Source organism: Canis lupus, chromosome 23, assembly GCF_011100685.1.
Source record: "Canis lupus familiaris isolate Mischka breed German Shepherd chromosome 23, alternate assembly UU_Cfam_GSD_1.0, whole genome shotgun sequence".
Taxonomy (NCBI): Eukaryota; Metazoa; Chordata; class Mammalia; order Carnivora; family Canidae; genus Canis; species Canis lupus.
The window spans coordinates 29,162,876-29,184,531 of record NC_049244.1 but is presented as its reverse complement, the minus strand read 5'-3'; the positions used below and the strand labels follow the sequence as shown (position 1 = coordinate 29,184,531).

The 21,656-nt window shown below is 42.4% G+C and overlaps 1 protein-coding gene and 1 long non-coding RNA gene across 3 annotated transcripts in view; one reads left to right on the top strand and one right to left on the bottom strand.

The window, feature by feature from the left end:
- CPNE4 (copine 4) overlaps window positions 1–21,656 on the top strand; it is a 329,018-nt gene that overhangs the window by 280,470 nt on the left and 26,892 nt on the right. The window contains 4 exon segments of the mRNA XM_038570851.1: window positions 2,410–2,508; window positions 8,324–8,410; window positions 11,204–11,263; window positions 21,002–21,135. Of these exon segments, the coding sequence (XP_038426779.1) occupies window positions 2,410–2,508; window positions 8,324–8,410; window positions 11,204–11,263; window positions 21,002–21,135 (380 nt within the window).
- Window positions 15,800–19,562, bottom strand: LOC111091932. 2 transcript variants are annotated; one of them, XR_005377024.1, is made up of 4 exons: window positions 19,361–19,562; window positions 18,164–18,330; window positions 17,544–18,079; window positions 15,800–15,848 (listed from the first exon to the last, which is right to left on the bottom strand). It is a non-coding gene; the product is annotated as an uncharacterized LOC111091932 (long non-coding RNA). The 2 variants fall into 2 exon arrangements; XR_005377023.1 differs by having other exon boundaries at window positions 15,811–18,079; window positions 19,361–19,560.

The following is a 21,656-nucleotide window of genomic DNA, read 5'->3' as shown; positions in this document are numbered from 1 at the left end:
CTATGTCTATGTCTCTAGTTGCAAAGGGAAAACTCAACTTGATATTACTTTATTCAGCAGAGCAGTTGAGCTCCCTTTGTTTTAACCTCTTCCATTTTGATTTATTCTAAGATAATCTCCTCCATAGTCAAAGGACTTATGAATGTTTTCCATGCAGAAGAATTATCTACCATGGCCTCCATATTGAAAGAGAAAGCAAAAGTTGAGAAATTTGTTTTTTTCCAAGATGCCTCAAAAAAGGGGGCTCCTGGGTGGCTCAGTTGGTTAAGTGTCTACCTTTGGCTCAGGTCATGATCTTAGGGTCCTGGAATCAAGCCCTGCATTGGGCTCCCTGCTCAGCAGGGACCCTGCTTCTCCCTCTCTCTCTGCTCCACCCTTTCCCTCCTCCCCACTCATGCTCTCTCTCTCTTGCACACTCTCTGTCTCAAATAAATATAATCTTTAAAAAATAAAAAAAACAGATGCCTCAAAAAAGTTCTTTGCAAATACTTCTTAGCAAATGCTTTTCATTCCAAGCAACTTCATATTAAAATGTTTAATTCATTTTACAGTATTTAAAATACTGTACACGTGGATCATAAAGGGTGAATTTGGGGATATACAGGAAGTCAGATCATGAAAGCCCTTAGAAGACCTTAGTTAGCCTATAAGCATTTTGATTTTAAGCAGGAAATGAGCCTGACTGGTGGATTATGGATGGTGGGGGGGGAGGGGGGACACACTGGGGAGAGGAAGGAGACCAGACTGGTAATGCAGGTGACAGTGTTGGTGTCCAAACATAGTTGGGAGATAGAATGCACTGGAGTTGATGTGGGAGCAAGGGAGAGTGGAATATCAGGAATGACACTCAGTTTTCTCCTTGTAGCAACTGGATGAGTGTTGGTAAAATTCACCATGGCAGAAAATAAACGAGCAGGAATGAATTCACGGAGGAAATCATGTTTCATTTTGGACACATTTCATTTTAGGTCTGGGTCATCTCACGGGATCAGAGAATAGATTCAAGTCAGGTTTTTCAGACAGGACTGGCCAATGGGATCTGCATCCTGAGGAAGGACCAGGCCACCTCTTAGAACCCAAATGTTCCAGAGGAAACTTTGCAGTAAAAGTTCTCCTTTGCTGCCTTGGTCTTATTTGAGATCTGAGACTTCCTCAGCGCAAATCACTAGCTTAAGATCTAGAAGTTATATCCACAGTGCCTGAGACCCTACTCCACAACCTCTACCCTGGAAACAAAATGCAGAACTCCTTCTTTGCCTAAGAATATGTAACCAAACAGAATGATGGCTACTGATTTAATCTGAGTCACTCTACAGAGTGTTGGTTGGGAGCCCAGAATTTAGCCTTAATATTGTTAGAAAGAGCCCTCATGTTAGAAGCAACCATCTCATGTGTGAGGGGTGCCTGATATTTACCCGTGTGACTTATCTGTCACTGTTTTCCATATGGGTACAGTTAAAGACTTCACTTATTTGCCTTCTTACTCATTATTGTTAGCATTGCCCTTTTGCCTTCAGAAAAAAATAAAATAAAAAAAGAAAATGTGACTAATATGGTCCTGTTCAAATCATTAAACATGAGCTACAGATAATGGAGTCAGGCATGCGTTTCCACCTGTAGACCAGGGAGGCTTTACTATGTAGAAAACACTGGAAGTGGAGTTAGGACATCTGCCTTCACATCCCAGGTTCCCATTCACTAGATGGTCCTTTGGTGAGTCACTCATATCCTTTTGGTCCTGTTAACCTTATCTGGAAAAATGGACAGATTATTCGTCACTGTTGAATCACAGTGACTAGTTTGAGATTGTGGCAATAAGGCTAAGTAAAGACTCCAGAAATCACTGGGAATGAGCTCTTACCACTTGCAACAACATAGATGGATGTAGAGAGTATAATACTAAATGAAATAAGTCAGAGAAAGACAAATACCGTATGATGTCACTCATATGTGGAATTTAATAAACAAAACAAAGAAGCAAAGAGGGAAAGAGAGAGACAAAGCAAGAAACAGACTCTTAGCTGTAGAGAACAAACTGATGGTTACCAGAGGGCAGGAGGTGGGGATCGGGATAGGTGAAATAGATGAAGGGGATTAAGAGTACATCTATCATGATGAACACTGAGTCATGTATAGAAGTGTTGATTGCTATATTGTACACCTGAAACTAATATAACGCTGTATGTTAACTACACTGGAATTAATATTAAAAATCTACTTAAAAAATTATAGAAACCAAGGGCATACTACATTCCACATGCCACAATCCTAGAGTGCTGGGCTTTTGTTCAAGACTAGGCATCTCTTATCAGTTCTTCCTCATAAAGTTTGCACTGCCTTCAGCTACTGTGGATGCATTCTTAATTTAAAAAAAAACAAAAAACAAAACGATACTTCTTTCTCTTGCAGTGCATAGTATGGGACTGGGACTCCAACGGCAAACACGACTTCATTGGAGAATTCACCTCAACATTCAAGGAGATGAGGGGAGCAATGGAAGGGAAACAGGTAGGTGCTAAACCACACATGGCATTTCCCCCAGACACTTCTCTCATGATGCATCCTGAGCACCCACTACACATGGAGCACCTAGAGAGGAGATATCAATATTTGATTTAATGTAATGAGTAGGGAGCATGGTGAGATTTGAGTATTTAGATTCTCGTACTAACTTAACCCAAAGCAACTAGTGTGACCTTGCAGAAGACACTGCTCTAGTGTGGTACAGCTTCTCTATCAGTAAAACAGAGGTCAGATGAGAATGTTTCTAATTTCCTTTAGCTGTGTAGCCTTGGACAAGTGACTTCACCTCTCTATGCCTCAGTTTTCTCACTTAAAAAATGAAGGTGATGGGGCACCTGGGTAGTTCAGTGGTTGAGCATCTGTTTTTGGCTCAGGTTGTGGTCCTAGGGTCCTGAGATCAAGTCCTGCATCAGGCTCCTTCCAGGGAGCAGCCCTCAACAAGTAACTAATAGGGGTTGAAGTATAAATACCCCAGCTCTCTTGACCCTGCAGGGTGCAGAATTCTTAGTGCATGTTCTATGCAGTTTTCTAGAGTTTCCCAGCAGCAATGAGCCCTGGTTGTCCACAGTGACCGATTTGCACACCTCTGTGGCAGCCTCTGCCTCTCAACTCCCCACTCCTCGGTTGGTGCTTCCTGGTATTGCCTCCTAAATGAACTACTTAACACTTAAATCTTTGTCTCAAGGGAACTCAAACCAAAATACCTGACATTCTTACTCTGGGAAAAGAGTGACAGCTGAGCATTCAGTGGCTTTGAGAAAGCTCTTTCTCTTAGAGATAAGATCCTATACCTGGCCCTCTCAGAAATGCTGATAACAGGGATTCCTGGGTGGCTCAGCAGTTATCGGCCTTTGGCTCAGGGCATGGTCCTGGAGTCCCAGAATTGAGTCCCACATAGGGCTCCCTGCATGGAGCCTGCTTCTGTTTCTGCCTCTCTCTCTGTGTCTGTCATGAATAAATAAATAAAATCTTAAAAGACAAAAAAAAAAAAAAAAGAAATGCTGATAACAGAGGATGTCACAACTCATTTTTCAGGTCTCTTCTTTCAGATATAAGGTCAAAATATACCTAGGCTTAATGGGAATAAACTAACATTCTTTAGAACTGGAAGCTTAATCTGAATCAGACCATTGTTCAAGTACTTATAATTGGTCTAGAAAATCAAGGACAACTTTCTACATAGCTCCCACAGAACCTATCATATATGCTCTATTAAATATCTAGTATTGCAAGCAAGGTGTGAAACATGGAGAGACCTCTACCACAAGCAGGCATGCAGAGTTTCAGGGCCACAGTCAAAACCAACACTAAATTGGGACACCTGGGTGGCTCAGTCTGTTAAGCATCTGCTTTCGGCTTAGGTCATGATCCCAGGGATTTGACTCTATCCCATGTGGTCCTGCAATCAGGCTGCCTGCTCAGTGGGGAGTCTGCTTCTCCATCTCCCTCTGCCAGTGTCTCATGCTCTCTCCCTCTCTCGTCTCTCTCTCCCCCTCTCTCTCAAATAAATAAATAAAATCTTAAAAACAAAAAGCCAACACTAAATTATAAGTGAAGTTTCACCCAGGATAACAAGATAGTCAGAGAAGTGGTTGCTCTGTTGAACCAGGCCCTAGTGAGCTAATAAATCAATGAGTTATTGATACCATGTATTAGAGTTTAAAAAGTTTCACAAAGTTGTGTCCTGTTTTCCTCTATAAGCAGAAATAGCCAAATCAATAAATGGGGGAAAATTTCATCTTTAGGTTCCTGAGAGGGTATTAAAAGTAAAATTATAGCATGTATTATAACTGAAGAACACCAAAGTCTGATGCTTTCAAACAAACAGACATGAATCTTTAAGTCCCACTGAGGAAATGAATCTTTGCTATGCTATGTACTTTTCTGTATCACTGAGATACCAGAAAGATTTTATTTAGTCCAATCATTCAGCCCCTTTTGGGCACATTTGCACTGTGGGAAATGTTCTCTTATTTATTGATTCTACTAGTATTTATTATGGAACTAAGTGCCAAGCTCTAGGTGTGTCATGACTGTGGATCAGAGTAAAATATAAACATGAATCAAACAGAAAATTAAGATGTAGTTACAGCCTGTGACAAATGCTATAAAAAACTGAACAAGTTTAGTATAAAGGTATGGTACTGGGAAGATAATCTAAAAAGGCAGCATTTAAGTTGTAGTCCCTTAAAGATGAGAAGAAGCCAACCATGTAACAAGCAAGGGACAAGCATGTAGGCTGAGGGAATAGCATTATAAAGTCCTGAGGGAGGAAAGAGCTTGGTGTGATTAAGGATATGGAAAGAGACCAGTATATTTGGAGCAGAGAGAGTGGATGAAATGTGGTCAAAGACAAAGGCAGGGGCCAGAAAAAGCACATTCTAATAGTTTGAAGAAAGGAGTTTGGATTTTCTTCTAAAAGTGATGAGAGACAGCTTTGTGCTAGGACAGGAGCCACTAGCTACATGTGAGTGTTTTAGTCTTAATTAATTAAAATTAAGTTTCAATTTCAATTCCTCAGCCACACTAGTCACCCTCCAAGTACTCCATAGTCTCATGTGACTAGTGGCTTCAATATTGGTTGGTACAGATTTAGAATATTTCCATCATTGCAGAAAATTCTACTGGACAGTGGTGTGAAGACGTTCCGGCTAGAGAATAACATGACTAGTTTTAACTTTTAAAAAAATGCCTCTGGCCACTGTGTAGATAATCCATTAGAGAGAGAGACAGAAGACAGTGAAGCAGATCTGTCAGAGGCTACTTGCAGGCAAGGCAAGAGGTGATAATGACTTAGGGTTAAAAAGTGATAACAGAGATGGAGAGAAGCAGAGTGATTTAAGGTAGATTTTGGAGACAAGAGCTACATGATGTGTTGAGAGTTTGGCTATGAGGGGGATAGATGAGTAAATGTTGGTGCCATTTCCTGAGTAAGGAAGTCTTGTTTCAGGGAGGTCTAGTTTGTAAGGAAAGTTCAAAAATGGGGTTTGGGAAACTGGAACAGAGGCCTCCCTGGAGATGTATTTTTGGAGCTGCCAACGAATAGGTAGTTAATGTCAAGAGAATGGAGGATAAGGAGAGAGGATAGAGGAGGTGGGAACCTGAGGAACCTCAGTAAGTAGAAACAGAGACAAAACGAGGAACCATCTTCTTTTAAGCTCCTTCCTGTGAGAGTCATGGTTCTGCAGGGTCAATTCTTGATTAGCTTGGATTAATTTTGGGGGGCCTTCATGAACAGCCTTAGACTGAGGTGGCCAAAAGAGAAACTTGCAAGAACAAATAGGAGAGCCCCTGTAAGACCCCCCAGGGGAAGCGCTGTGTCACTGGGCCAGGCTTTGGAGGGAGACTGATGCGGTGAATCCCAGCTCTACCAGTTGCCACCCATAAGACCTGAGACCCATCTTTTATCTCTAAAAGTGCATTGTGAGAGAGTTAAGTGGGATTGTCGATGTAAAGCACATAGTCTATAGTTACATGAAAACTTTATCCCAAGAAAGATGCAAAATACTTAGACCTGGTTCATCAGCATCCCTTTCCCACCCAACAGGCATGAAAGCCCCAAGTACCTGCTTCCTTGGAGCCCTTATCTGTCTGCATCAACCCTCCTCCACTACTGATCCACCTTAGCCTGTGATGGAAATGAGTAGGCTTTTCATAGATTATCATTAGAATTCTTAATATAACTTGAAATTTAACTCATTCAAAGTTTCATTCGTTATGTCCTGCTTGACTGAAGAAATTGAGGTTAATAGAAATTATTAGAAATGACAAAGGAATCATCACAGTTTATTTTGGATCTTTTCTTTCCAAGTGAAAGGGAAATTCCTACACTACTTGTTTGTACTGTGACATTAGAGGAATATTTGGGGGAAAGGCAATTTCAGTTTTGATGAATTTGGGGTGCTTGGTCAGAAAATACTAAATCTACTTTGAGACAAGCTAGAATTCTTGTTGATCAGATGCTACCCACATGGAGAGCAAGTGAGAAGAGAGCCTAAGTGAGGGAAGAAAGACAACCATCATGAAGATGGAAGGATTAGGCCTCTAAAAAAAACCAAGGTTGGAGATTCAATTTGACTCTTCTTTCTTCCTCTCTTTCCTCCCTAGATCCCTCCCTTCCTTTCTTCCTCCCTTCTTTCCTTCCTTCCTTCCTTCCTCTTTTTCTTTCCTTCCTTTTATGGAAGGAGTTTTAGAGGACCTTTAGACAGTACAGGATTCCTCTCTTCCCAACCCTTACATAGTTACTCAGTGCCTACTGGAAATTCCCAGTATTGAGAAACTATTGTTTTCAATTATCTGTTGCTGAGGAACAAATTACCCCAAAACTTCCTGGCTGAAACAACAATTTGTTGTTTCATTATTTGCCCACAGTTCCCTGGGTTGGCAATATAGGCTGAGTTCACCCAGGGCAGCTCCTCTCTGCTCTACATGATGCCGACTGAACTCACTCATGCATGTATGCCTCAGCAATGGGGATGGCCAGGACATTTCTCCGTGTACTCTTATTCTCCAGATCAGCCTAAGCTTTTCTACATGGCGGCAAAAACTCCCTAGCAGCAAGAAGAAGGCAAGCCCCAATGCACAAGCACTTTTTAATCCTCTGCTCATATCACTTTTGCTAATATCCAATTGGCCAAAACAAGTCACATGAGTATGCTCACTGTCATTGTGGGAGGGAACTGCTCAAATGCATGGACCCTAAGAAGAATGAATCAGTGGGAGTCAATGCTGTATCAGTCTACCCCAACTCACATCTGCCTCAGAAACTCCTTTATTCTCAGATACTCTTAACTGTCAGAGAGAGAGAGTATGTGAAAATTTGTCTCCTAACTAGAAATCCAAGGATCCAGCTCCCCTAGAATGGTAGGCAGGAGCATTTAGTAGCTCTTGGATGTTTGACTTGTAGTTGGTTTTGTCACATGAAGTCTCTTGTAGGCCAGAAGGGTTGATATCTCTTCCACTAGACACTCCCTCAATTTCAGCCACTCTTGCAGGTCTGATACTATCCCTCAGAGAAGCCCCATGGGAGATCTGTTGTGTCACTGTTGTGATATGTATCACTCTATTATTTTAGTTCTCAGTGAGGTTCTATGCAAACTAATCATCATCCCCACTAACTTCCTGTAGCCAGCATTCAATGTCTCTCAATGTTCCAAGCTTTGAAGCTATTTCTCAGGCACTAAGACTCAACACTTGTGTTAGGAATGTGTCTCCAGATGTCTCCTTCTCTCTGTTGCTTGATATGACCCTATTAATATAAAGCATTTAAAAGTGCTGGGTACTGTTTTAAATGTACTATGTGGATTAATTATTAAATCTTCACAATAATTGGGGCACTGGGTGGCTCAGTGGTTGAATGTCTTTGGCTCAGGTCATGATCCTGGGGTCCTGGGATTGAGTCCCGCATCAGGATCCCTGAAGGGAACCTGCTTCTCCTTCTGCCTATGTCTCTGCCTCTCTCCATGTGTCTCTTGTGAATAAAAAAAAAAAAAAATTAAATCTTCACAATAATCCTGAGATAGATACAATTATCAGCTCCATTTTATGGAGGAGATATCTAAGACATAGAGGAATCAAGTAATTTGCTAAGGGTCACATTCCAGGAAATTGGTATGACCGGGATTCAACTAGGCAACCTGATGTCAGTCTCACTCAGCCATACCTCTGTACAGTCCCTCGGGATGCAAGGGTTATCATGCAGAGACCATTTGTCAGCCTTCATATCCATCTGCTGCAGCACCTGGGGACTGGGCCTCCCTGAATGACTCCACTTCTCCCTGAGCATGTGATGTTGTCACAGGTGCAGTGGGAGTGCATCAATCCCAAATACAAAGCCAAGAAGAAGAATTATAAGAACTCGGGCATGGTGATTTTGAATCTGTGCAAGGTACGTATGTAGTCCCTCTCTCCCAGGAGTGTGAAGCTAGGGCTGTCTGGGAGGAAGAGCTCAGGTTGTATGGTCAGTGGGAAAGGATATCAAGGAGGTGTGGTGTTTTTTAAAATAAAAATCAGAAAGTCAGTGTATTAAAGGATGTGCAATGAGAAATGTAAGCATGGGTGGCCTTGGAGTTTTGGTGGCTCAATGCCACTTTCCTTCCACAAAGATAGTCATACCCCCAAAGATGAGGAGTCCTTGTCATGTGTCAGGCTCTTCTCTGTCCAGAACAGCATCAGAGGGAGATCCCCCAAAAGGGTAAGCCAACATTTCCAGAGCACCTACCATGTGGTAGTCACAGTGTTCAGTGCTTTGTATGTGGCAGCTCACCCATGCTGAAAGGGGTGCTATAAACACAAAGCAATGGTGAAAGATCACAAGGGCCTAGAAATTCCTCCCAGAAGGGCTCTAACTTCACAGAAAATCCTACATGCTAATAATCAAATCTCTTAAATCACACCTAAGATTTGGCACTGGTTGAGTATTTACTATGTGAGAGTAACTATGAAGAATTCTGTTTAACTTGTATCATAACCCTGAGATTTCTGCTGTCAACTGAGATCACGTAACTAGTCACACATGTGGTAAGTTTAAATACTGAGATTTTAACCTATGCCTGTCTGACTCTACCATAGAAGACTTAAATGCCATCTAGTTTCTCTTTTTGTGTGTCAGGTTCCTTCTTCCAGATTTTTCTTTCCATGGCTGTTGGGTGCTGCAGGAGCACATCCTCTCATAGCAAGAAAAAGAGGGAAGGAAAGACAGATGTGCCCACCCCTTGAATCAGTCAGTGGAACTAGGGGATAACTAGACGATTGGCCAACTGGGATCATTGTATTAATTGTGTCTTTTATTTTCTGTAGTTTTTGATTCTTTAATGTCTTGGGGCCCTACAGACCCAGGTAGGATCTGCTCCTCCTGGGGTTAGCTAATTCCTGGAGATAGCAAACAACTTGCTTGTGAGCATAGCTTTAATATGCAGACCTACTAATCCAGAGCCCATACCTGCAACCACCTCCTTTACGGAGCTCTCACATATACAGTCAATATTTCTGTGGCCCTATATCATCCCACGTACAGGCTTCAGATAATTAGAGGGCACCTCTATATTCCAGAGCCACCAAAATTATTGAAACTCTCCAATCCGAAACTAGTTTAACTGCTTACCCTACCCTCTCATTCCTTACACGAAAAAACACAATAAGGACTTCTACCCACACTTTCCTTTCAATCTTTCTGCCTTCTGACTGACTCTCATGCTTCTCCATGTGGCCTCTGAGTGGCGTGACATGCCTCCAGTCCTTTGGGGAGCTGTGCCTGCTTCCAAAGGCATTTGTCTCTGATCATCTTACCTTACAAATCAAATCCCAGGCACTTTCAAAACATCCTCACAGCCAGGGAAGCAGGAAGGAGAAAAGATCTAGATGAACCAGTTCAGTGGTTATCTGTCTCCTGTAGGTGACTGTGTCTAAATTTGTTTTGATCCTCCATGAATTGATCTCATAATTTAGTGCTCAGGGGCCAACGTTATTTCAACTCATTCCCAACCAAGTTCTTATTTCCTCGATATACAAGACAATAGGAGGGTGTCTCAACCATCAAGCAAAGCATTGCCAGAAGGAAGCCTGGAGTAGACACTGTTTAGGGGTCCAAGTGAACATTAGCCCTGAGAAGTCTGCCAAGAGATGTGTACCACCTGGAGGTGGTACCAACACAGGATTTCTTGAGTCAGTCTCTGAGACGCTGCCCTGAGTATCAGATGGAATACGAGAATTGAGGGTCAGAATTCACAGGTAAAAACGGGCAGTTTGTGAGCTCCATGACTACAGGGATCATGTCCCCTTTTCTCATCACTATATCCCTACCATCTAGTGCATAGTGGGGGCTCAATAAATCCTTGTTAAATAAATAAATGGATGAATATCACCCTGAGTCAAGCAGAAGAATCATGGAAGCAGAAATGAAGACCAGAAATTGGTAAGGCACATGAGAACACAGATGTTCATGGTTGGATAGAAAGCAGGGACCACGCCGACTCCCAGCCCAGAGGTCCAAAGACTGGACTATGCAGTCCAGACTGCCATCATTAGAGTCCTACCTCCACCACCTACTTACTAGGTAGGAGATCTTAGCCTCAAATCCCTCCTCCACGAAATGGCACAAGAATAATGATAGTACCAATTTTATAAGGTTGTTCTAAGAATTAAATGAAATTATGGCTGTTGAGTCCCTGGCTTAGAGTTAGTGCTCATAAGTATTAGTCATTTTTCATGGTATGGAAGGAATGTAACTAATGGGAAACTGTCAGTAAAGGCCTTCTCAGGTCATTGCGATCCTGAAGCCACCAATCTAGATTACTTGTGGTATTAAGAATGGTACCAGGACTGGGACTTAGACATGGGGAGCAAAACCGAAGCCAAGTGTGAGACTTTATTAATTCCAAAATAGGATTCCAAAATAGGAGTGACACTTGGAAAATACACTGTTAGTCTCTCACCAGAGATACCATTACCCAAGAGAGGGGAGCAGGGCATGGGTAGTTGCAATCCTCACAGGGCCATCTAAACTGAGCATTGCTTTTTCTCTCCTTAACATAACAAAATCAATTGACCCCCTTTTTCCCCAAAGAGCTCTTTCTACTCCTTATTCTAGGTTAGCAGCCCAACCCCAAAGATTAAGCTTCCAGTCCATAAGGAAATAGATTGTGTTGTTACTAAAACGATTTCCTCTCCTTCTCCCATGCAGATCCACAAGATGCATTCTTTCTTGGACTACATAATGGGTGGCTGCCAAATCCAGTTTACAGTAAGTTGTTTCCCCATTTGTTTGTATTCAAGGAGCAAGGTATGGGGGATGGTGATGGATTGAGGGAATGAGGAGACAAAAGTTTACTAAAACCCTTAACAACAAAATCAACTTTTGTCAGCTTTGTTCAGTTCTCATTGCTAAAATACTGCATAGTATCATGTTTTTTGTTTTTTTTATAGTATCATGTTTTTAAAGTGAGTTCATATTTCCATTTTCTCCATTGAGTATGGCTGTCACGCAATCATATCAAGAAACTCATGTCACTCAAACTCAGGTGATTTGAGAACCTTCCTAATGCTTCCCATTCTTTCAGTAACTATATGAGGCATGGAGTAGTGGGCATATTGCCAGATCCCATCACCTGGTGAGTAGGATGGCAAGGAAGTAAGTCTCACTGAGCCAAGGCAGATACAGCCCAAACACAAGCACTAATGCCAAGAGTAAGCCATCCAAGTGGTTCATTAAACAATGAAAAGGTGAATTTCAGAATATTGGAGAACTAGTCTTTCAAAGTTGAGAAATACAGTACCTAGCTTCAGTGGGTGGATCAGGGATCATCTCCTACATGTAATCTGTGAACACATGGGAATTACATGCTCCAAATATGTATTTGGGTGGGTTGGCTGGGTCTTTTTAAGATGCTGGTAGACCAAGCTTATGAGTCCATCTGCCCTGGAATAACTTAATATTCGAAACCCTCCTAGGTTTGGGCAGATGTGACCTCCAGAAAGAGCATCCTCAGATGGCCAGAGAGAGAGATCTGCTAAAAACCTATGGGAAAGCCACATGGCAAACAAGACAAATACAATCTGAACAGCTTTTGTTCCTCATCTTACAGATGCATAGTCATGAAGTTCAGCCCTGTTTAGCTCCCTGACTGGCTCAGTCATATGAAGAAAGCAAGGCAGATGGTTTAATTTTTTTGTCCAGGTTTAAGCCCAAGAGAGAAGACAGGACCAATGTATTTCTGGGACAGGGATGGTGGTACTCAAAGAACTAAAAGGAGTTCCAAAGGAATGAGTTTAGGGCTGTTTGACAGGCTGACCCCTCCTTAACTAGAGGCTTGTCCTCTACTCTAATCTCAGAGGTGTCTACCTATGTCCTCCCTAACCTTCGAGCATTGTTCACCTACCCCTCAATAGTTATGAGTTAATTTTAGAATTTGGTCATTTCTTTAAAGTTTAAGGTTCTCTAAAGGTGCACCCACCCAGCCCTCCCGCATGCATGGCAGCACATATGGAAAGGAGCAAACCTACTCATTTTAAGCACACACACCTAACTCTAGCCTCCTGTGGGCTCATTGTGCTGGATATACACAAATGGAAGTAGAGAAGCCAGCAGTATCATAAAAGAGAGCTACTGAAAATAGTGTTCCACAATCTTAGGCAAATGAGCAACTCAGGAAACTATTTATAGATTTTCAAGGGAAAGTTCTATTGATTTGGGTCTGTTTTAGAGTCTATAGATTCCATGCTCTTGAATAACTCTTTATTCAACCTTCAGGGGCTTGCTCTGCACTTGGAGTTATGCTGCAAAAACCAGCCCCCATGAACATCCGAAGTTTAACCCCACAGGGTCCCCAGCTCCACATGCTGGGTCCACATGGCCTGCCTGATAACAGAAGGATGACCCTCCCCTCCTCTCTCACTACTGCTGGTCCTCCCCTGCTGAGAGGCACCACCTTAATGGCTCTCACCACCACCTCCTCAGTTCTAACTCCTCTTCCCTTACCTTATCGACTTAGTGTCCCTCAACTTTTCAAATTGTCCTTTTATTAAGCTCTCTTAATCATCCTTTTGAAGGGACTGTTTGTTTCCTATCAAGGCTCTGACCAGTGCCTGTTACAAACAGGGGCTCAGAGAAAGCTTTTGCACTTTCCACAGATGCCTGGTATTTCTGACTCAACCTTAAGATGTCAAAAGTGGAGCATCTTTCCCTTCAGATGCCAGGCTGATGTATATTAGTTACTGTTATTGAATTATAGTGGATTGAACCCTAAACCTTAACGGAGAGGTAAGATTTAGGAAAAACAAGAAATGAGATGGATATATATGATACTAGGTTTTTCCTTCAAAAGCATCCCTACAGGGATGGCTCAGTCAGTTAAGTGTCCAACTCTTGATTTTGGCTCAGGCTATGATCTCAAGGTTGTGAGATCAAGCCCCATGTCAGGCTCTGCACTAGGTGCAGAGCCTGCTGAAGATTCTCTCTCTTCCTCTCCTTCTGTCCCTCCCCACCTCCACCTCTCTTTAAAAAAAAAAAAGCATCCCTATGAACTTAAATGTTTATGCATACACATATTCTACTGATAAATATTGAAACCATATTTGGGTTAATATGCATAAACATGATATATTCAGAGGAGTGTTAGAGAAGTGGTTTGGATTAAGAATTTGAAGGGCTTTTAATTTTGAAGTAAGGTGGTGAATGAGGGAATGTTCAGAAGAATCTTGAGCAGGACATCGAAGCAATTGGGGACATGCATTAGGGAACTAAACTGGGTGTGTTTGGTGGAAGGCATCGGAGGTGGTGAGGGCACTCTGGAAGATGAAGCAAGGAGAGATTAACAGTCCTGGTAACAAGTAGTAAGAGGCTAAACCAGCAGGGCAGCAGTAGGAAGAGACACTGCAGCAAGAGAGACCAATAAGCCTTGGCCTGTGCAATGAGGCAACGGAAGACAAGAGAAAATGATGAGTCCAGAGGACTCAAATCTTTTGCGCCTGACTGACAACGCATGGCGAGCCTATTCATGACAATATGGAAATCCAGAGGAGCTGCCAGTGAGATGATGGATTTGCACTTGTACATGATGGAGGTACTTTCAGGTCTTCTAGTAGAGATGGCTCTTAGAACAATGGTCGTAGGCTTCAGGAGAGAGGTAGAAGCTGCACACATAAGGGTCTGGATAAGATGGCCAGAGAGAAGAATACAGAGAGAAAAAAGGTGTCTCAGAAAATTATAGATCTCCGGTGGGCGGCAAGGGGAAGAGGGGTAACCAATAGATGCAGAAATGCCAGAGGAAAGGTCCAGGACAAGCCAGAACTTCAAATGATTAAGAAGAAAATTTTATAAGATCAAGGGCAATAATCCCATATGTGAAAGAGAATTTAGAAGATGAATAAAAAACAGGGGCATGTGATAAAGAGGCACGTATCATCTTTTGAATGAGCAATTTTAGCAGCGTGAGACAGGGAGACCCAGGAGTTAGGGTGTAGACAGAAAGTAAGGAAGGGAACACAGTGGGTATAACTACTCATTGAGGAAGGCGGGCAGTGAAGAGGTGGCAAGAGGGGGAAAGGAGGATAGCAACTTGAGGATTAAAAGAGGGCAAGTTTTAGGCTAGAATCTGACTACAAGTAGAGAAGCAGCTCCAGGGGAGGGAAAGAGATTAAGATGCTAAAAAGAGCCGTAGTCAATGATTCTTTTTTGGTCAGTGGCACCACTTGAGAATCTGATACACAATCTATATCCTCTTGCTGGAAAATGCACACACCTGATTCTGCACACAATTTCGAGAGGCCAAGGGCGCCCCTGAGGACGTTCTATCTCCTCGCGTGAATCCTCAAGTGCTAAGAATTTGAGGGCAACTGTCACATGGCAGTCCTGGAGGAGGCCGGGGGAGGTGGGTGGACGAGAAACAGACTAGAGAGGGGGAGATGGAGTTCACTGTGTTTGGCACATGGCACAGCAGGCAAAAATAAAATTAGATACTAGAATTTCACACACAAAACACAAGATTATAGGCAGCATAGAAGAGACAGACACCATAAGGTATTTGGAAAGAAAATGGTAGAAAACTTCACTATTTCCTTTGAAAGTTACTGCTTTTCCAGATGCAAAAAAAAAAAAAAAAAAAAGAAAAAAATGTACTTTGTAAAGCAGATTTTCAGAGACAAACAGCAAGCACCCTAAATGTCCAACAATAGGATAATGGCTATGTAAATTACAGTACCTCATTTAGGTGGATTATGATACAGCCATTCTAAATGATAATTATAATGATTGATGATAACATGGAGACATATTTATGACCTATTGTTAACTGAAAAAAAAAAAAAGAACATAAAGCAGAGCTACTCTATGATTATAACCAGATAAAATATTTGTGTGTCTATGTAGAGAGAGAGAAAAAGGGGAGGGGGGCGAGGGAGAGAGAGGGGAAATCTAGAAAGGAAAAAGAAACATGACTGGCTAAGCTAGTGGAATCCTAGCCTAGGATCCACAATTCTGTGGATCATGCCCCCATTCTGTGGGGCATCCCTGAACTCCCAAAATTATGTGCAGAATTAGGTATGTGCATTTTCCAATGAAAGGACATAAATTTTGTATCAGATTCTTAAGTGGTCCAGGTGACCTTCAAAATGTATTTTTTCATATTATCAGATGGCCATTTTTATTATTGATAATTTTTTAACATTAAGAACAGTATGGGATCCCTGGGTGGCGCAGCGGTTTGGCGCCTGCCTTTGGCCCAGGGTGCGATCCTGGAGACCCGGGATCGAATCCCACGTCGGGCTCCCGGTACATGGAGCCTGCTTCTCCCTCTGCCTGTGTCTCTGCCTCTCTCTCTCTCACTGTGTGCCTATCATAAATAAATAAATAAATAAATAAATAAATAAATAAATAAATAAATAAATAGAACAGTATGGCTTTGCTTTTTCTCCAATTTTATAGTCTACATTTTGGTAATAGAATATAATAATCTGAATGGGGCTCCTCCCAGATTAACCTTCCAGCCTAAAGAAAAAGATCACCTATTACGAATTCTCTCAGGCAATCTGCCCAGTCCCTAACACCTTCCGGGCATCCTCTGTCTACACTGTGTCCCAGTTTAAGTTTGAAATCACTACATTATATCCCAAGCTAAATACTGGCAGACTCTGGTGTAGACCTCTGAGAAATGAGAATGAGCCCTGGGTTGAAAAGCGGAATGCTTAGCAGTTTGTGGGAAATGAACCAGGTGACCTTGGGGATCCCTTCCATCTAGCCTAGGGTCCCATTTCTTTGCCCCTAGTGGAGTTTTGAGGAAATTGAAAAGCACAAGAGTTTAACCTGTCATTTAAGAAATGGTCTAGACTGAGCAGTATCTCTACCTATCAGGCTTATTATACGGGTCCAAACTATATACAAATATAAAAAAAAAAAACATAAAAGAAAGAAAACCGCTGCCCCAGCAGATGATATGACAAAGGTTGACTGCAGATTGATTGCAGAGAAATTAGGCAGCTAACCAGAAGGTGGTTCACAGCAGCTTCCCTTAGAAAATATCCGGGAGGTTTCAAATGGCTTGTTTGTCACAGAAGAGAAGGGGATCTGAGGAGTGGGCTCATTTCATATAAGAAGCTAAGAATGTCTGAAGATAGATGCTTCTGATTGGCTTCCAGCCTTTTCTGGGAAGCAGCTCTGCACCGGAGGCTCGGTAGCAATAGAGGGAACATTGCACAGTCTGACTTGACAAGGGTTTGCAAAGCTGCTCCACAGCTCTGCTTAATGATGAGCGAGGCCTCCTGGGCAGAAGGGGAGAGCCACGGGCGGGCGCCTGTTCCCAGGCTGCCTGCTGAGAAGATTGGAGCACATACCAGAACCACAGGCTTTTGTAAATGCTTCATATCAGAAAATGAAAACGTGGCCACCCCACAAGCTCACCAGCATTCAGGAAGCCAGGCGTTGGTAGCCACCTCCACAAACTGGTATTTTTCAGTCATTTTCTTTGCTTTTATTTCTCAGCTTATTCCCGTCTTTCACTGCCTCCCTGTTGCTTTTTAAAATAAACCTAACCTTTCGCTCTGTTCTCTTTCCACTAATGCTAACTTAAAGAGCACAGAGAATTCTTGGTAGAAGGGCCACCTCCTGAAGATAGATATTTCATCTCCAGCTTCATCAGGGAGACATTAGAAACCATAACTTGCGAGGAAAAAGATCTTTCAGCTGCTGTATACTTAAGACTATCTTGCTGTCTAGCCAATGATAAAATATTTTTATTATAAGCGGTGGGAACTACAGAAAGGGGTAGGTGGTAAGGATCATTGGTTTCTTTCCTCTTTGTCCAGGTAAGTTTTCAGTTCATACCTTTCCCCAAAGCTCTATCAGAGTCTCTGGAGCTAGAATAACCTCTGTGGTTGTCATAGACACTGGGGCCATCCCTGTGGAAAAAGTGGAACCCCTCCACCCCCCTCCCCTGCCCCCAGAGGGCTGTCTGCAGAAAAAAAGTAAAATTTCCATCAGGCCTATTCATATGTCTGCACAGCACCCCAAGAGCAAACAACCCAACACCGACCTTCTAACAGTGGTCTTCAGGGTTCCACTATCCTCAGGATGTCATCTTGTCAGCCATCAGTCACCAAGTGCTCTTCATTTTCTATCCTCAATCTCTCTGGTCACAATCCCCCTTCTCACTCTCACCCCTGCTCCACACTAGTTTGTTAAACAGAAGGGAATTATTCCAAACCCGAGGATGAAGAGTTGATAGAAAATGAAAATACAAACAAGGCCAGAATGAAGATAAAGCAAGAGAGGCACCTAGGGCGCAAACTTTAAAAGGAGGCATTCACTCTCGAGATCATGCAAGTGCAGGGTCAGCAGGCAATGAATGCCTTCTTGAATTTGTGTCCTCGTCACCTCTCTTGCCTTCCACTCGCCCCAACTCTATGATATGTTGCTCTATTTTAAAATATATTGTTGCCAAAATCTATGTGTGTTCATCCAGACATTATACACACTTCTCCCCATAACACAACATATTCATTCAGGTGATACACCCGGACTTGAATGCTGCCACTTGCTGCCTGCGTACTTGGAGGATCTTGCCCATGCCTGGGGAGGAAAAGAGGAACATTTGAGTTTCTTGAGTTGTCATTTTTCTTTATGGAGGTTTTTCCCTTCTGGCCTTTGTATTACCTGGTTTCATTCTCTGGTTTTCTATCAAGACACCAGCATTGTGTTTGTCACCATGGAATACCCTTGACACTCAGGTAATCAGTGCATGGGACAGTTTTCAACTGCAGCATCCAGAAGCACAGGCAGAGGATTGTGGTGATCCATGATGACGAACTTCATAAACAGACCTATGTGAGCCATAGGTACTGGTTATTAATAACAACATCTCGACACCTCCAATGATTTGCATTTTAGATAAATTAGAGCAGAATCAAGGTTATCTCCATAACAACATTCCCACGTTCTCTAGAATTTTCTAGAGTCCTAAAATGCTTTCTTTAGTAGGAAAGAGGTGGCTTTACACCTGGCCTTCCCAGCATTTTTTTTTTTACCTTTTAAACCCTATATATATGTGTGGGAGGTGCCATTACCCCTAAGTGTGTCTCATCAGGACCAAAAGGCCTAAGTGGTGGCTCTGCATGCTTGAGGTTCGTGAACCAGGAGGACCCTAGGTATATATGGTTTCTTTGAACACTATCTCTCAAGCACCTCCCAGGTGTTCCTCTTAGAGAAGTTTTCCAGAAATAATCTGCATGTATTTGGACCTCTGTCTGGTTGAGGCCCCATGCATGGGTCCTGAAGGGCTTTACACCTCCTTCTCATTCACAGAATACATGGAGGCCCCCCACACTCGAGCTTTTCATCACAGTCCTTGATTAAAAGGACCTTCACCTCTTGTCTCTCTTTTTTCCCAGCTGGATTTTACTGGTCCTCTTAGATCACCTCCAGTCATCCTCAGTAACACATTCTCCTATTACACACACACACACACACACACACACACACTTTAATTGCTCTTTGCCTACCTTTTACAACTGTTCTGATTAGAAAAAACTTTCACTCAAGGCCATTCATCTCTCCTAAGTTACTCTATTGCCTCTAGCTAGTCTCACTACTTCCAGGCTAAACCCCTCCATTCTTCATAGGAACTAACATACCCATGTGACATCCTGGCATGTTAGCCACAGCCACATATGTTCTCTTAGATGTATAATGGCATAACAGAGGAGCAGTCTTCAGAGCCATATAGACCTGGGTTTTAACCCAGCTCTGTCTCCAGCAAACTTCATCACCTTTGGCATCAGGATCTCCATCAATAAAAAGAAATGACAATCTCTTCGTACCAGAGATTTTAGGGAAAATGAAATAACAAAATACCTGGAAAGCAGATAACATAGTGTCTGACACAGAGTAGGGTTTTAACAAAGGTTACTCTTCTCTTTCTTCCCTTTGTTATCTGAGTGAGGGCATCTCAGGGTTAGGGAAATACCGTGTGATTTCTCTCCACATGACCTTTTTTCCTTTTGAAACACTGTTAGTACCAGCATTGTATCAGTTGGTATTCCCTTTGTTGAAAACATCAGGGTATTCTGAAAATAGAATTTGAATCCTGCTTAAATTCCGTTTCCACACAATCCTGGGGAGGGGTGAGGAAGAAAAGGGGACACAAAATCACTGATGAAGAAAGTAAATTTATGAAAGAAAAAAAAGAAAGATTATAAGTGAACTCCTGTTAGCCTATAGCTTTTTCCTCTTCTAGTCACTTAGATTTGGTGGCAGCATTATAAGGAATTGGGGACATTGTCCCTTATTAACCTGACTCTTGCAGGCTGATCTTTTAGGAGCAGAAACAGAACACATAGTACCTTTTCTCTGTTCTTCCAGAAGTAACATCCCCTCCCCCAATAAATCCAATGGGACACTCCAATTATGTGGCATAGTGGAATGTTGTCACATGATGTACAAATAACATTTCCCACCCACAAGATCATAAGAGAAAATAAAGCCTTTCTGACATTAGTAAGCCTGTGAGTGGATGCTGACAGGCCCTAAAGAAAAAGAAAAGACGTAACATGAACATTTCTTTCTTTTCCTACAACTCCTTTTGTTTTAATCCCCATTATCTTTTCCCTACCTCTGCCCACTCCCAAGCTAAAGCTTTTTTTTTTTTTTTTTTTTTTTTTTTAGAGGTGTTTGCTGGGTTAACTTTTATTTAAACGGTAATAATGTTGGGAGACAGAAGAAATGTTCCTTCTCATTTTTGCACTCTCCAGGCTTGAGGCTTTTGTTGTTATTTGGTGTTGCTAAGGGTGTTAAGGAGTCAATTCTTATTTAGATAATGATGCTAGGGGGTCAGAAAAAAATTAAGAAGTTCAAGGATAATATCTAGTTGGCAGCAAGACAGATATTTTTCTTCTCTACCTCCGAGTCATGATGCCATAGCATTCAGGCTTCCTCTCTGTTATAGGCAGGACTTCCCACATGAATGGAAACCAAAAGCTGAATGCCTCACCCGAAGCTGCTTCTTGCAGAAAATGTATTATAACCACTTCAGCACGTTGCTCTGCAACTCACCACACATGAAAACATGACAATGGCTTATTTTTATATAGACCACATCTTTATCACAGAATTTAGTTTTAAGGGATTTTACCTCTGCCTCTGAGATGGAATTGTCCTGCCTGAAGAGCAGAGAAGTGGTTTCTTAGTGAATTATGACCTGGGGAGCAGATATTCCACCCTTACTCCTGCTGCCTGGTGATGTGGATAAACAGTGGCTGCGCTTTCTGACCTGCGTGTCAATCTCACATTCTGTTTTGGCATTGGGGGAGAGGAGAACGGAAGACTACAGAAGTGGCCTCAACCAAATTAGTAACTTCTCTTACTTTCCTTCTTGGCAGGGTATGTGATGTGCTGCTTTTTCCATCTCAAGCCATGTCTTTTGTGTGGTTGGCGGATTACAATTCCTATAGGATGCATTCACTTTAAATCCACCCATTCTCCTATTTTCTCTTCCAGGTAGCTATAGATTTCACAGCCTCAAACGGAGACCCCAGGAACAGCTGTTCCCTGCACTACATCCACCCTTACCAGCCCAACGAGTATCTGAAAGCCTTGGTGGCTGTGGGGGAGATCTGCCAAGACTATGACAGGTACAAGACTTCCAGTTGGCTCAGGCCTTATCATCTCTCTGTGGGTTCTGATGGTTCCCTGGCTGATCCTCGGCAGAAAAACGGAAATGAAACCCAGCAGCTACCCATACTGAGGCTCATGAAGGAACAGGATAAAAGCTGCCCCAGATGTTTTATCCTCTCCATACCTAGAGAAACTTGAGTTCATGCCATGTTCACCTTGGTCACACACACACACACACACACACACACACCACACACCACACACACACACACACCCTTTCTCAACTTTCTTATTTGGCTTGCAAAACCACTTTACATTTTGTGAAGTTTCAGGATGTCTTGCTACTCAAAGTGGTCCATGGACTAGCAGCACAGCACCACCCAGGAATTCAGGATTGTGAGCCCCACCCCAGACCTATTGAATTAGAATCTTCATGATAACAAGATTCCCAAATGATTTGTATGTATTTTGGAGTTTGAGAAGCACCAGTTTATTGGACAGTACTGAATCTAACCCTCACATTATGCCTTACCTAGTA